This window comes from Myxine glutinosa, chromosome 9, assembly GCF_964187855.1.
Source record: "Myxine glutinosa chromosome 9, kmMyxGlut1.1, whole genome shotgun sequence".
Taxonomy (NCBI): Eukaryota; Metazoa; Chordata; class Myxini; order Myxiniformes; family Myxinidae; genus Myxine; species Myxine glutinosa.
The window spans coordinates 108,494,991-108,511,114 of NC_136269.1; the positions used below are offsets into that span (position 1 = coordinate 108,494,991).

At 48.2% G+C, this 16,124-nt stretch overlaps 1 protein-coding gene across 3 annotated transcripts in view; it reads left to right on the plus strand.

Moving 5' to 3' along the window:
• TMTC4 (transmembrane O-mannosyltransferase targeting cadherins 4) overlaps nt 1-16,124 on the plus strand; it is a 166,102-nt gene that overhangs the window by 81,230 nt on the left and 68,748 nt on the right. For all 3 annotated transcript variants that reach the window (XM_068128585.2, XM_068128586.2, XM_078784646.1), the window contains 4 exons: nt 6,978-7,061; nt 8,324-8,479; nt 8,696-8,898; nt 12,049-12,223. In XM_068128585.2, the coding sequence (XP_067984686.2) occupies nt 6,978-7,061; nt 8,324-8,479; nt 8,696-8,898; nt 12,049-12,223 (618 nt within the window). The remainder of the gene's footprint in view (nt 1-6,977; nt 7,062-8,323; nt 8,480-8,695; nt 8,899-12,048; nt 12,224-16,124) is intronic.

Genomic DNA, 16,124 nt, shown 5'->3' on the forward strand with positions numbered 1-16,124 from the left:
CTGGAGGTCTTCCTTGGGGCCGTGCGAAGGCCCAAAAGGACCCACGGCAGCCGGTCGGCCCAACCGTCGTCCTGAAGGCCGGCCATGAGTGCGGCCTTCATGGAGCGGTGAAACCGCTCGCACAACCCATTGGCTTGGGGGTGGTAGGCCGTGGTGCGGTGCAGCGTGACCCCCAACGAACGGGCGACCGCGCCCCAAAGCTCAGACGTGAACTGTGGGCCGCGGTCGGACGAGATGTCCGCTGGTGCGCCGAAGTGCGCGACCCAGGTGGCGATGAATGCCTGCGCCACGTCGGCGGTGGTGGTGGAGGAGAGGGGCACGGCCTCCGGCCACCTGGTGGTCCTGTCCACCATGGTGAGCAGGTGGGTGAACCCCCGCGAGGGGGGCAGGGGACCCACCAGGTCCACGTGGACGTGGTCGAAACGCCGTTCAGGCACGGCGAAAGGTGCCAGCGGGGCCTGGGTGTGGCGGTGGACCTTGGCTCGCTGGCAGGCCGTGCAGGCGTTGGCCCAGTCGCGGATGTTTCGTCGAAGGCCGTGCCAGACGAAACGCGCCAACACCAGCTTCTGAGAAGCTTTCCGGCCCGGGTGAGAAAGGCCGTGGATGGAGGCGAAGATGCGGCGCTGCCAGGAAACGGGCACGATGGGGCGAGGCTGGCCCTGGGAGACGTCGCAGAGCAGGACGGTGCCCGTGAAGGGGATGTCGGCCAGGCGGAGGCCCGTGTCCGCCACGCGGAGTGCCTGCACCGAGGCGTCGGTGGTCTGGTCGGCCGCCATGAGCGTGAAGTCCACGCCGAGGTGGACCGCGTTCGCGCTGGCCCGCGAAAGGCAGTCGGCCACGGCGTTGTCTTTGCCGGCGACGTGCTGGATGTCCGTGGTGAACTCCGACACGGCGGAGAGGTGGCGCTGCTGGCGGGCCGACCACGGCTCCGTGACCTTAGCCATTGCGTAGACCAACGGCTTGTGGTCGACGAAAGCCGTGAACGGGCGGCCCTCCAGGAGGTGTCGGAAATGGCGAACGGCCAGGAATAGCCCGAGCAGCTCGCGGTCGAACGTGCTGTAGTTTAACTCGTTCGGCCGGAGTTGCCGGCTGAAAAAAGCGAGTGGCTGCCAAACCCCGTCCACCCATTGCTCATGGACGGCGCCCACCGCGTAGTTGGAGGCGTCCGTAGTGAGGGCGATGGGCGCGTTGAGCACCGGGTGAGCCAGCAGCGTTGCGTCGGCGAGGGCCCGTTTGGCACTGGCGAAGGCCGCGTCCATGGCCGCGGACCAAACAATGTCATGCTTGGCCGGCTTGCCCCGGAGGGGCTCATAAAGGGGCCGCATGAGCTGAGCAGCGCGGGGCACGAATCGGTGATAAAAATTCACCATGCCGAGGAACTCTTGGAGGGCCTTGATGGAACGGGGACGCGGGAACGTGGTGATGGCCTCGACCTTGGTCGGCAGCGGCACGGCCCCGGTCTTGGTGATGCGGTGGCCCAAAAAGTCAACGGTCGTCGCGCCGAAGTGGCATTTGACCGGGTTGACAATTAAGCCGTGCTCGCTGAGGCGACCGAACAGTGTTCGGAGGTGGAGGAGGTGCTCGGCGCGGGACGTGCTGGCGACGAGGATGTCGTCCAGATAGACGAAAAGAAACGGCAGGTCGCGCAGCACGCCGTCCATCAAGCGCTGGAACGCCTGGGCCGCGTTCTTGAGGCCAAACGGCATCCGCAAAAATTCGAACAGGCCGAACGGCGTGATGACGGCCGTCTTCGGGACGTCGGCCGCCCGGACAGGTACCTGGTGGTAGCCCCGTATCAGGTCAATTTTTGAAAAGATGACCCGTCCCGCCAAACGGGCGGAAAAGTCCTGAATATGCGGGATCGGGTACCTGTCGGGGGTGGTAGCATCATTGAGACGGCGGTAGTCACCACACGGGTGCCATCCACCCCCCGGCTTTGGCACGATGTGCAGTGGCGAGGCCCACGCGCTATCGGAGCGCCGCACGATGCCGAGGTGCTCCAACGCGTCGAATTCGGCCTTTGCCACGGCGAGCTTGGCTGGGTCGAGGCGGCGGGCCCTGGCGTAGACCGGCGGGCCCGTAGTGGGTATGTGGTGCTCGATCCCGTGCCGCACCGCGACGGCCGAAAACGTCGGCCGCGTGAGGGCCGGGAATTCCACGAGCAGGCAAGCGAACTCGTTCGTTGCCGGCAGGGCGCACGCCAGTTCGGTCGGCGCGGAGCTGCTCATTGTGCACGCCAGGGAGCTGAAGGTCTCGGCGTGGACAAGGCGACGTCGTTTGACGTCGACCAGCAGCCCGTGCGCGCAGAGGAAGTCGGCGCCCAGCAAAGCCACGGGGACGCTGGCGGTAACAAAAGTCCATTGAAAGCGCTGGCTGCCGAAGCAGAGGGTGACGACGCGTGGGCCGAAAGTGCGTATGGCCGAGCCATTAGCAGCGACCAAAGAGGGGCCGCAAACTGCGTCCAGCCTGTCCTGCTCGGAGGCAGGTATGACGCTCAGTTGGGCGCCGGTGTCGCACAGGAAACGCCGTCCAGACGCTTTGTCCCGAATAAACAGCAAGTTGCCCGAGTGGCCGGCGCTCATGGCTGGGAATGAACGCCGGCCCGGCCGTTTCCCGACCTGCCGAAAGTGCACGGGGGCCGGCACGTCCGAGCCTTGTGTCCGAACCTGGCGTGGTAATAACACCACGCCCGGTCAGGTGGAGGCCCCGGCCGTCGTGTCGGAAGCGGGCGGTGCGGCGTGGCGGCCGCCAGTTGCACCGGCAGTTCGGCCTCCAACCGCGCAGGGCGCTCGGGCATCGTGGGCGTCGCCTCGGACGGCGGCGGGCTCCAGGTAACCGCGCCGATGTGCTGGCCCGCCGAGGAGATCTTATCGGCTTCCCTGGCGAGGGCGCGGGAATCCGTGATCAACGTGCCAGCCAGGGCGAGGCGTACCGGGTTAGGCAGCTGACGGAGGAACAGCTCCCGGAACAGGAATGCCGGAGAGTGCTCGCCGAGCAACGAGAGCATATAGTCCATGCGCTCGGACGGGCGCGTGTCGCCGAGCTCGGGCAGGTCAAGCAGGCGCCGTGCGCGTGCTGCCGGTGAGAGGGCGAAAGCGCCGAGGAGGAGCGTCTTCAGCGCGTCGTATTTGTCAGCAGCCGGCGGGTGCTGGAGGAGGCTCAAGGCGCGGGCGGCGGTGGCGGAACCGAGCGCCGCCACAACATGGTGGAAGCGGGTGTCGTCCGCGGTGATGCCTCGCAGGGCGAACTGGGAGTCCGCCTGGGCGAACCAAACAGCCGCGTGAGCCTCCCAGAAGGTAGGCAGTTTAAGCGTCACTGCCGTATCCATGTCGGTAGGTCACCAATGAAGGAACTGCGCTCCAACGCGAGTCGAAAGAATTGACGCGACCAAAGACGAAATTCGTCCGAGTTGCTTTATTGAAACAAAACAGCTCAGGTATTCTGACAAGCCCGTTTTTCGGGCAACAATATATATACACATTTATGTCGGGAAGTTTGCCCGGCAAAAGCTATACCGGGCATGCCCGGGTATCAAGGGCGAGCCTTGGAAAGGCGAGTCTGGACCTGCCCGGGCGTGTTTGGCTGCGGCCTGGCAAGTCGAGGCTGGGCGTGCCCGGGCGCTCTGGGCGAGCACTGGAAAGGCGATAGCGGGCATGCCCGGACGCTCTGGGCGAGCCCTGGAAAGGCGATAGCGGGCATGCCCGGACGCTCTGGGCGAGCCCTGGAAAGGCGATAGCGGGCATGCCCGGACGCTCTGGGCGAGCCCTGGAAAGGCGATAGCGGGCATGCCCGGACGCTCTGGGCGAGCCCTGGAAAGGCGAGAGCGGGCATGCCCGGGAAAGACGAGACCGGGCGTGCCCGGGAGGTTCGGGCGTGCCCGGGAACAGTGAGTCCGGGCATGCCCGGGAGAGGCGCGTCTGGCCGTGTTCTGGCCGGTGCAAGGCGATTATGTACATCCAGCGGTAACCGCTACAACTTAAAAATCAATATAATCACATTAAAAAACAAAAAACATTTCTGTGTCTGTGGACCTTTAAAGATCCTTCCATTACATCTGTCTCAGTACCTTGGAGATTAGAGAACCGTTATTTTCTCTTTTTCTGAAGACGAAGAAGAAGAAGAAGAAGAAGAAGAAGAAGAGCTACCATTTGCACTTTAAGAAACTGGAAGTTAGTCTTTTTGTGATGTTTAGTCAAGCTGTTCTACATTATTAATTAATGATACATTCAGTGATTTTTCTTCATCGGTTAATGATCATTATTTGAGTTCACCAATGTGTGGATGATGCCAGGATGGTGAGGTGAGACTTGAGTAGTCAGGTTCTTGGGTACAGTAAACAGCAAAACTCCTGAAGACTTTCATTCCTTCCTATGACAAATCTGTGAGCTGAATGCTGCCTCATGCATTGTCTTCACCAGGGGATTATGAACTGTTCCAGGCCAGTAGTGTATCGACTCAACCTTGTCAAGTACTAGGTGATTCCAAACCAAACAAAATTGCCATAATTAATGCAGTTGTGTCACAGCTTCATTACGGCAGTGTGTAGAGTGGTCTGTAGGGGGACATAGTGAACCGGCTCACCTGTTTCCTTCTGAACAAGGAACAATGTATAAAGACAAGAAGCATCACAAGGGGAAAATTACTTGTAAACAATGGATCCCTTTCTCCTAAGTTTAAAATTGTAGTTTCTGTTAAAAAGAATAATTGGATTGAAAAGTTTTGTTTTGTCTTTGGCTTTTTGTCTGGTGGTTGGTTCAAGAGTAAGGTGACTGAGGGGAAAAAAGGCAACACACTGACAGTGGGATACAACATACAAGGGAGTGAATGGACAGGGAAAGGGTGGGTCGGGGGTTATCCACTTGAGTCCGCAGGGTCACTTCAGCTTCTGGCTGCCTGGTCTTTAAGTGTCTCCCTATAGCATAGGGGTGAAGGCTCATTGCTGTTGTATGGTTTGTTTCTACAATTGGTGCCCTCAATTTTGAGTTCACCTGGAACGAAGTTCCGGGGAGCTTATGCGATAGCGCGTTGTCCGTCCGTCAGTCCGTAAACGCTTGCAACTTCTTCTCCGAAACTGCTGAAGGGATTGTGACCAAACCACAAATTATATTTGTTGTGTTGTGACTAAAGTTTGTTCACGCCATTAAAAAGATCGGGGTCTAAGGGGTTTTACCGGGGGTCAAAGTGGATCGAGGTTTGACCCCCCAAAATAGGAATTTGCTATTTTCTCAGAAACTACACACACTATTTCGATTAAACTTCACCACAACCTTCACCGCCCATGCTGTCCCAAAGATTATTCACGGCATTAAAAAAAATCGGGCCCTGACGGGGTCTACGGGGGGGGGGCGTTTCCCTCCCCCCCCACTCCCCCCGAAGTATATATTTGCTCTTTTCTCTGAAACTACATACACTATTTCAATGTAACTTCACCACAACCTTGATCACCCGTGATGTATCAATGTTTATTCAAGGCATTAGAAAAATTGGGGTCTGAGGAGGTTTATGGGGTTGGGGGAGGAGGGAGGGGGTTGCCCCCCAAAATAGGTATTTTATTGTTTGTTTGTTTAAGGACTGATGATTATGTTAGTATGATTCTACATGCTGCTCTGTCTTCTAGCAACCATTGAAATTGGTTTAAAATACCTTTAGTCAGTGCAGTATACTATTTATTCGACCAGGTGAGCGTCCAGGGGTATTGCCCCTATGTTTAATGGTACCACAGAGTTTCTTGGACCTCACCATTGAGGTTTTTCTCCCTTTTTTCTGCCAAAGTCCAAGCTGTATCTTGGATCGGGTTGGGACTCTTGGAATAAAATTTTGCATCAATAATGGCATAAGAAGTATGTGGGGTTGACATATGTTTTGACCTTGACCTAATTTTAAGGTCATGACTCAATTATAGACATTTTAACATTTTTCACCAAAACATGACTAAGGTTTGTCCAATCATAACGAAGTTGCCCTCCCTGATAGCCCAGAAGCAAGGCGCATTTATGCTTGATTTACATCATACCCCAGTTTTTAACTCAACTAGACTATGTCCAGCTGAGTTTTTGTCGACACCCAGTGTCCGTCGTCCGTCGTCCGTCTGTCGTCTGTCTGTCTGTCGTCTGTAAACAATTCGACGTCTACGCTCTAAAAGTCACAAATATTGATTAAATTTGATGAAACTTGTTATGCAGCATCTTTAAGACATAAACTAGTTTGGGATTGCATTTGGGCATTGCATGCCCAAAAATGGTTGCGGCAGGGCGGCCATATTGAAAAATCAATTTTTGTCAATCTGGTACTTCCTAATGTAGCTAGAAGGCTGAAACTTGGTGTGTAGACAGTATGTAACAAACCTCAACACATATAATAAATTCAAGTCTGAAATCTGAGAAAAGTAATTGTAGTTTTACTTTTCATGCCTCACTTAAAACTCAATTTTTTCTAGTTTCCTGTTTAAACATGAGATACTTTCAACGTTACTGTACCTCTTTAGCACATATAAACTATAGTTTGTGGTTCTATTATGCATATTCTAACCATATTGATATAGACCAGTTGAGTTCAGGTTACCTGGAACCTCTAGTTTTCATGATGTTTTCATGATCCACCTTCTCTAGAAAACAAAAAACTCAAGAATCCATGCAGCCAGTTGTTACATTTCTGGCGTCCCACCATGGCTAAACTGTGCAAAAAAAGAGAAAAGCAAATGCAATTATTCGTTAAACAGACAAAATGAGAATGTGTTTTAACTGTGGCTTTCATCCCAGATATAATTGGTCTTTAAAGTGCAGTTTAACATTCCAAATCCTTTCCACTTTAAAAATGCCAAAAATATAAACTCTGGTGTGAAGATAAAACATAGCAGATAAAACGACCATGTGACAAACTGCAACTCTAAATAGTGTTAAATAAATTATGACGATTGTTTTCACATATGTTCATCTAAATTGTTGTATTTTTGTGTGTTTTTATACCTGTGCGTATAGGGTTTATGCATCGTCTATGATACGGTTGCCATTTTCAGACTGGACCTGCTTCACCCATGGAGATCTAATGCCAGGAATGTCAAGGTTTGCCATTTTTATCCTGTTTAGCATTGGATTAGCCTGTTTGGTGTTCCTGTCTGAACTGAACAAATTCCCAATTCCTGCCCTGACTTCCTGAGTGGTGAAAAATCACTTAGAACATATTTTTAAAATGCTCATAATCTGGATCCGGACAGATCCGAATTTTCACCAAAATCTATTCAATTCGCCCTTGTCACACACCCAATTTATCCACCAAAAAGTTATCCATCCATAACTTTTTTGAGATATCCTGCTCACAGACAGACAAACATTAACAACAACATGCATTTTAAGGCCATTTTCCCTGCTAGAGCGGGGGTTAGCCTTGCGGTCCCCATGACAATCTTCTCCATTTTGCCCTATTTTCTGCATCTCTCCTTGTTAACCCCCTTGCCCGCATTTCTTCTTCCACCATCTTTAGCCAAGTCTTTCTCGGTCTTCCCCGTCCTCTACTTCCTTCTACATCAATTTCCATCAGTCTCCTCAACCAGTCACTTTCATCCTTCCTCAACACATGACCAAACCATCTCAGCCTGTTCCTCTTCACAGCATCAATCACAGGCAATATTACCATCATCTTTCGCAATTCATCATTTGTCTTCCTCTCTCTCAACGATACTCCGCACATCCATCGAACCATTCGCATTTCCACCCTTTCCAGCCTTCGTTGCTGCTCTACGTTCATTACCCATGTCTCGCTCCCATAAATCATAACACATAAATCATAATCATAAAACAGACAAACATTAACAGACAGTGGTAAAAACAATCACCGTCCACCTTCGGTGGCGGAGCTAATCAAGCCGCATGTGCCAATGCACATTAATTTATGATTTTCAATTTTGGAAGCAGAGTGCATGCCTCAGCTATAGCAACTAATAATTGACAATTAACTACCTAACCAGGCAGGGATGTGTGTGGTAGTGCGTAGAGGACAAATCAGACAAGTATTCATTGAGGTTTGTTCATTGAGGTGTTCTGTGCTTCTTTTCATTGAGGCATGTGAACACCCTTTGAAGTTGATGACATTTTTTTGCTGTATCACAGAGTTTAGTTTTACTATCGCAGAACCTATTGTGAAACTTGAAATTACGTTGAGTGCCCATACATTTAGTACTTATGTGTAAGGAAGCGAGGCGATTTTGCCTGTCCCCACACTACGCAAGAGGTAGAGGGTTGAGGAGGATTACATCAGCGATCTTGATTTTGAGTACACTAAGATTTGGTGGCGATTTTTTGCTTTTTATTGTTTCTCTCATCATCAGGGACAAGAGTTTGGTGATTTTATAAAGAGACAGGCTGTCTTGTGCATGGCTCTTCTTGCCATTGCACATGTCCGTTGGAGGGCCATGGGGAGCGGACCTCCTGCATTCACCCCTGATGATAATCCAGCGTCCTTTGCAGAGGGTCTGCTTGTCCGGGTTTGTACTTTTTGTTTAGACCTCCAAATGTGCTCATCGTGCACATCACGCTTCTCTCTGAAAATTTATCTTGAATCCTAATACTGCCCAATGCGTTTTTTTTCAGAATATGCTTTTTTTTGGCTTCTTGTATGTTGTCCTACAGTAAATCTCACCTGCACTTTCTTCTTTTCTTCCTTTCTTCCCATGAATTATGTGTTCAACCTATACACACAGACAATAAACTACAATTACATCTATGCCCTGAATGTGTGCCTCTTGTTATGCCCATGGTGGCTCTGCTTCGATTGGTCAATGGGCTGCGTTCCTCTGATCACGTCCGCTTTTGATTGGAGGATTGCAGTACCACTCATCTTCTGGATCATACTTACTGGTTTTACCCAGCAGGCTTTGCAGGGTAAATGTGAGAGAGAACGCAGGTAAGCATTTTGACAATGCTTGAATGTTAACAGTAATTTTAATGGATGAAATCAACAGGACATTGATTGAGATATGCTAACCACCTTGGGAAGTAAAGGGAAGCTGACATTTCAGGCGTTAATCCATTGCCGGAGGGTAATTTTAATATTTGATTGGATGCACTGTGCATGAGATTTTGAGAACTGAAAATGGAAATACATCTTTTCTTTGTTATCTTCAGTGTAGTATGAACTTTCCTTCCTTTATATTATCTTTTCATATTTGCAATTGTGTCCTTAGTAATCACGGTAAAATACGCAATTTAGTTTCTGTCTGTCTGTGTGTACGTTTGACCGTGATATATTCGGTCGTTATTTATCCAATTTCATCCAAGCTTTTCAGGAGGATTAAGGGTCATTATTTAAAAAAAAAAAATTTGTATACAAGATCGAGGCTCGTGTAAGAGCACAAAACGACAAACTGACACATAAAACATTTGACAAAGGGAGTGGGAGACAGGATGGGGAGAGAGAGGGAAGCACACAACTACAATTGAGAGCAGGGACATCGGGAGATCTGTGGGAGGGAGAGGGCTTGGGGGGAAGGATGAATGGGAAGGGGGGGGGGGGGAGGTGGGAGAGGTATAAAACACATGGACACTGCTAGGACTTCCAGGAAAGAAATCGGTATTTCAAAAAAGTGGATCTGGGGTAGAAAAGATCAAGGTTTTGGATGGGGGAAGATAAGAGATGGTGGTGAACAGCTGTTTTAAAGACCTGGAGGGAGGAGTGGAATTGATGAGAATGAGGGAGTTTGTTCCAGAGGCTGGGAGAAAAGAGGAATGAAAGAGTGAAGGTGAATAGAAAGTCTAGATTTTGGCAGTTTCACCAGAAGAGGTTTGCAGGCAGATCTTGTGCGACCTGTAGGAGTATTTGGGGGACAGAGCACAGAGAGAGCTGGGGTAGCAAGGCAGGAAAGGAGTGGGTAGAAGACAGAAAGACCACCTACCTGCCTGCGGTGAGTGAGTGAAAGGCCCTCGGAGTTAGCTTCATCGCAGGAGATTCCAATGATTCTGAAAGCTTTGATTTCAACAACGTGAAGCCGAGCTAGGTGTGAGGCAGGAGCACCAGCCCAGAGGGGAGAACAGTATTCCATTGACCTGGGGATGAAAGCCTTGTATGTGGTGAAGAGCTCAGGTGAGCCAAGGAAGGACTTCGCACGACGGAGGATGTCCAGTCGGCGACTGGCTTTGGAGGCCAGCTTAGAAATGTGGTTTTCCCAGGAAAGATCATGGCAGATAGTGAGACCCAAAAGCTTGAGTGACAGAACTTCTTGGAGAGGATTGTTGAGAAAGTAGATGGGAGGGATGTCCAGTCGGTCTTTTCGGATAGACATAGCAAGAGTGTGAGATTTGTCAGGATTGAAAGACATGTTCCACTTGTTTGACCAGTCTGTGATTTTGTCCAGGACTGCAGAAAGTGAGGAGGCTGTGGACTGCCGATCTGAGGGATGAGGTATGGAGCGGCAGAGAGAGGAGTCATCAGCAATGAGATAGAGAGGATTTTCCAGAGAGTCGGAGAGATCATTGATGAAGACTAGAAAAGCACAGGGCCCAGAACACTGCCTTGTGGAACTCCAGCCTGAACAGGAAGGGGAGATGAGAGAAAACCATCCAAGGCCACACGGTGACTATGACCAGAGAGGAAGTCCGCAAGCCATGCGTGGAGATTTCCATGGATACCATAGAAGAAGAGTTTGGTGAGCAGTGCCGAGTGCCAGACCACATAGAAGGCACGTGATATGTCAAGGGAGACAGCTCTGATTTCCTGTTTGGCATTAAGGACCTCCATCCATTGTTGAGACAGCAGAAGCAGCAACTTCACTTGGCCCCCTCCACAAAGGGGTTTTCTGCCTTAGGCAAAATCCGTGTTGAGGTATATATCCATGTTAAGATAGCTTATCGTGGCATTTTTCCAAGGTTTCTTCTCATAACAATTGTAACAACAAAACTCATGATAATAGCATAATATTAATGTTTTTACAAAACAATATTAATACGAATAATATCTCTCCTCTCTCAGGGGTTTTTTCCTCCTTGGACAAACACCGTGTTAACGTCGATTAATAGTGGCATTTTATGGGGCACCCCTAAGGGATGTCAAAAAGATGATAAACCCCAAACACGTATGATTACTTTTTTAAACAGTTGCTACTGCTGTTTAACAAGACACTGAAAGAGAGGAAACCTGACGTTCTTGAACAGCCCGATGCTAAATCTACTGTAATTTACAGTAACTACCCCAGAGAGGATAATAACATGACCATTCCTGCTGCTCCCATAGGGAGTGGTTGTACTATTGTAAAAAAAAAAAAAAAAAAAAATTCTCCACTTTGCACTGGTGTGATGTCATTGTTCAGTATATTATTGTTATTCAAACTTCTGTGAAAGCTGTAACACTGAATATTAAAGCTCTGCATACAGACACATGGTGGAAATCATTAAAATGCAGGTCATGGAGGACTAAAACATGGAGTGGGGGGAGGAAAGGGGAGGGAGAGGGGGTTGGGACTGAAGGTCCAATCCAATTATCATCAGTCCAATTTTGCTGAATATTACATTTACTTGTGGTACACACTGCTTGTGTAGCAGCATCATTTTGCCTTTGATTTTATCATATAAAAATATGCTTGAAGAAGGACGGGTGGGTTGGACGGTGGCGGTTTGAATAAAAAAACATTGACTCGGAATCCAAATGTCTCGGCCGTCTGTTCTTCCACGCTAAATACTTGTACGTGGCATTTCCAAATGAAAATACTCTATCAGGGAAGGATGAAAACAATTATTGTTCACAACACAATTTGCTACAAACCCCTCCTCCATAATAACCTTGACTGATTTAATTTTACTTTTCTTTCTGAAAATGAAAAAAAAACTTCATTGATTGAAGGAGCGACACTGAAATTTGCAATGAAAAGTTGATAATGGTATTATTTTTATTTAACACTGCAGTTTATGAAATAGGATGAATTTTTATTGCAGATTCTGGGCAGCAACTGCCATAAACGTTAATTCAAGAAATTGCTACAGTATATAAACTTTAGTGGCATTTTATCTGTTACTTTCTGATAAACTATCTTGTCATTTCATGATCGTTTGTTGACATCTGCAGGTTGCTCATAATGGCTGTAGCACTGCTTTTCCTGCCTTTCTTGCCGGCCTCCAACTTGCTGTTCCGTGTTGGTTTTGTTGTGGCGGAGCGCCTGCTATATCTTCCCTCTGCTGGATTCTCCCTCCTCGTCACGACTGGCTTCATTCGGCTCTGCCAGACTCGTCCTTCTGCTCAGGTTGAGTATACAGTCGTGCCGAGCCAGCTCGTTCTCAGCTTTCGTGTTATGAACCATTAATGTTTTGGTTAGCTCCTTTATCGCTGATATGTTTTATCCCTGTGAGGCAGAAAATCAAGTATGTTATATTACAAAACAAACACATGTATTGCATCAAGCTACAATGAGATAAAACGTGAGGGAATGAGGGGAGGAGGACCTGCACAATAAGCATCCAGCCAGCTAAACAGGAAGAGGAATCTTGAGAGCACATGTTGTAAAACATAACTTCAGTACCTTTTTCGCATATTGACATGAGAAATATACATATACTGTATGTGTGTGTGTGTGGGTTTCTATATATATATATATATATATATATATATATATATATATATATATATATATATATATATATATATATATATATATATATATATATATATATATATATATGTATGTATGTATATATATATATATATATATATATATATATATATATATATATATATATGAGTTCATCTTCAATGCACTTTCACATACTTACATACACATACATACACTCATATCCGGGGTCTGCCAAGCAGGCACATAAGATATCGGCCGTTATAAAGCTCGCAGTGTTAGTGTGAGAAATCTCTGATGATATCCTGGAGACTCAATAGCTCAGTGGGCTGTCACCGCGTAAGTGATGAGTTCCTGGGTTTGAGTCCAGGGTTGAGTCAGAATTTTTTTCACACTAGCCCCACGCAGGAATTTAGTTCCTGTTTCTTAAATTATATATATATATATATATATATATATATATATATATATACAGTGCATTCAGAAATAATTCAGATCCCTTCACTTTTTTCACATTTTGTTATGTTGCAGCCTTATGCTGAAATCGTTTAAATTCATTTTTTACCTCATCAAACTACACTCAATACCCCATAATGACAAAGAGAAAACAGGATTTTAGAAAGTTTTGCAAATTTTTTTTTTTTTTAACTGAAATATCACATTTACATAAGTATTCAGACCCTTTGCTATGACACTTGAAATTTAGCTCAGGTGCCGCCCATTTCTCTTGATCATCTTTGAGATGTTTCTACACCTTGATTGGAGTCCACCTGTGGTAAATTCAATTGATTGGACATGATTTGGAAAGGCACACACCTGTCTATATAAGGTCTCACAGCTGACAATGCATATCAGAGCAAAAACCAAGCCATGAGGTCGAAGGAACTGTCTGTAGAGCTCAGAAGCTCAGAGACAGGATTATGTCGAGGCACAGATCTGGGGAAGCCTACAAAAAAATCTCTGCTGCATTGAAGGTTCCCAAGAGCACAGTGGCCTCCATAATTCTTAAATGGAAGAAGTTTGGAACAACCAGGACTCTTCCTAGAGCTGGCCGCCCGGCCAAACTGAGCAATCGGGGGAGAAGGGCCTTGGTAAGAGAGGTGACCAAGAACCCGATGGTCACTCTGGCTGAGCTCCAGAGATCCTGTGTGGAGATGGGAGAAACTTCCAGAAGGACAACCATCACTGCAACACTCCACCGATCTGGGCTTTATGGCAGAGTGGCCAGACGGAAGCCTCTCCTCAGTGAAAGACACATGAAAGCCCACAGAATCTTGTTTCTCACAGTCTGAGAGTCCTTTAGGTGCTTTTTTGCAAACTCCAAGCGGGCTTTTGTATGTGGTGAAGGGAAATATATGAAATATGGAATATGAAAGGGAAATATGAAAAGAAATATGAGAAATATGAAAAAGGGAAATATAAAAGAACGAAAATAAATGTGTGCTATTTATTGTGGGGACTTAACTCCGAGTTGCTCTGGAACCCCGTCAGGAATCGTCGAAGATCGGCTGAGGCCTCTACGTCCCTGCGTGTGAAAACGCGCTCGTTGGCACGCAGTAGGCCTTAGTGCGCAGCTCGCTCTTCCAGCCGCGCTTATCCTTACAATCCTGTTCACCAACACCAACACCATAGCCAGACGATGCGAGGAAGTCCAGAGCCTCGACCGTTTGTTGTCAAAAGTCAGGACTCGAGAATGAAAGAAGAAGAGCGATGTCGGGGCACGACCGTTCACCACCAGATCCAGAACCCGAGAGATACAAAATCGTGGCTGCTCCCAATGAATGTCCCTTGCTCAAGAGTGCACCATATATGTCCCCATTCTTTATGAATGTCTCTCGCTCTGGAGCACCCAACACAAGAGAGAAAGCCACAAGGAAAGCGAGGGAAGAAGAAAGAGACAAAATGTCGGGACACGACTGTTCGTGATGAATCTCCCTTGCGCAAGAGGAGAAAATGTCGGACGAGTGTTCCTTTATAGTCAAGGCTATGACGTCATCCCACGACGTCTCCGTGTCCGCTCCTATAAGCAAGTTCCATCTTACCAGTCCTTGCGCCAATCAAATTCCGGTCCAATCACTGCTCTTCGGGGCGTGGCTTCACTGACCTTTTGTGCCTGTGCACTCACCAGCTCGATGTTATCCACGGTAGTGCTCAATGTCATGTTTCCGGTTGGTTTTTTATTTAGCATTATTAGTTATGGTGTCGATTGCTTGGCTTGGCTATGGTGTGTAGTGCGGTGTCATAAGGAACACAGGAAAAGATTACAGAGGCAATTACATGCAAGGGATCAATTACCCATAATCCCTCGCTAATTAACAAACCCCACCCCTCTCATGGGGACCAAGATACAAGCTCTTCCATCACATACGGTCTACACAAATTTCCTACTTATTACATGGGGTTTCTTCTTCTTCACGACAGTCGGAACACACTACCTATGCATTCTACCTGGACTAAGGTATTGCCTACCCCCTACAAACATAACAATATATACAGATTGTGTCCTCGATGTTGATCACATTGTTCTCGTCCTGTTGCTTCGACCTGTGTTTTTGACTCTCGCTCTGCTCTTCATTCTATAATGGCTCCCAAATGCAAGACCAGTGCTGGAGATGCGTGGACTACCAAGAGGCAGAAGAAAGTGATGTGACTGAGATAGAAAGTGGAGCTGCTCAACCGGCTTTCGAGGGGAGAAAGTGCAGCCTCTGTAGGCAGGCATTATTGCGTCAACGAAACCACCGTTCGCTACATATGGAAGAACGAGAAAGCGATTCATGACAGTATTTCAGTGAGCGCTGTATCGAGTATGAAGGTGGTCACCTATGTCCGGGATGTCCACATAGAAAGGATGGAGAAGGCTCTCAGGACATGGATTGAGGACAACGTGCAGAACAGTATGCCTTTGAGTGGACGTCTCATTCACGAAAAGGCCAAATTAATTTACGATCATCTGTCTGGCGAGTGATGCGCCGAGCGATGATGGTACAAGCAGCGCGACTACATTCACTGCAAGCAGGGGATGGTTCAATCGTTTCAGGGAGCGGTATGATCTCAAAAATGTGAAGCTCTCAGGGGAGCGTGCCTCCATGGACGACGAGGCGGCAAAAGTGTTCCCTGCTCAACTCACGAGGCTGATCGAAGAGAAGGGATTACACTCCAAGAGCAGGTGTTCAACGCTGACAACACTGGCCTCTTCTGGATAAAGATGCCCACGAGAACTTTCATCTCTAAGCTCGAGGAGACAGCATCGGGATCCAAGGCTGTCAAGGACTGGGTATCTCTTCTCCTCTGTGCAAACGCAAAAGGGGACCTCATACTGAAACCTATGATGTTGTACTGTTCCTTGAACCCGCGTGCTCTCAAGGGCAAGAACAAGCAAACTTTGCCCGTGTTTTGGAGGGCCAACAGAAAAGCCTGGGTGACGGCAGCAACCTTCCTGGACTGGTTCCATAATTGTTTGTCCCTTAGGTGGAGAGGTATATGGTGGGCAAAAACCTTGCGTTCAAGGTTCTCTTGCTCCTGGTCAATGCTCCTGGCCACCCTGCGAACCTGGATGTGGCTTAACCGAACGTCAAGG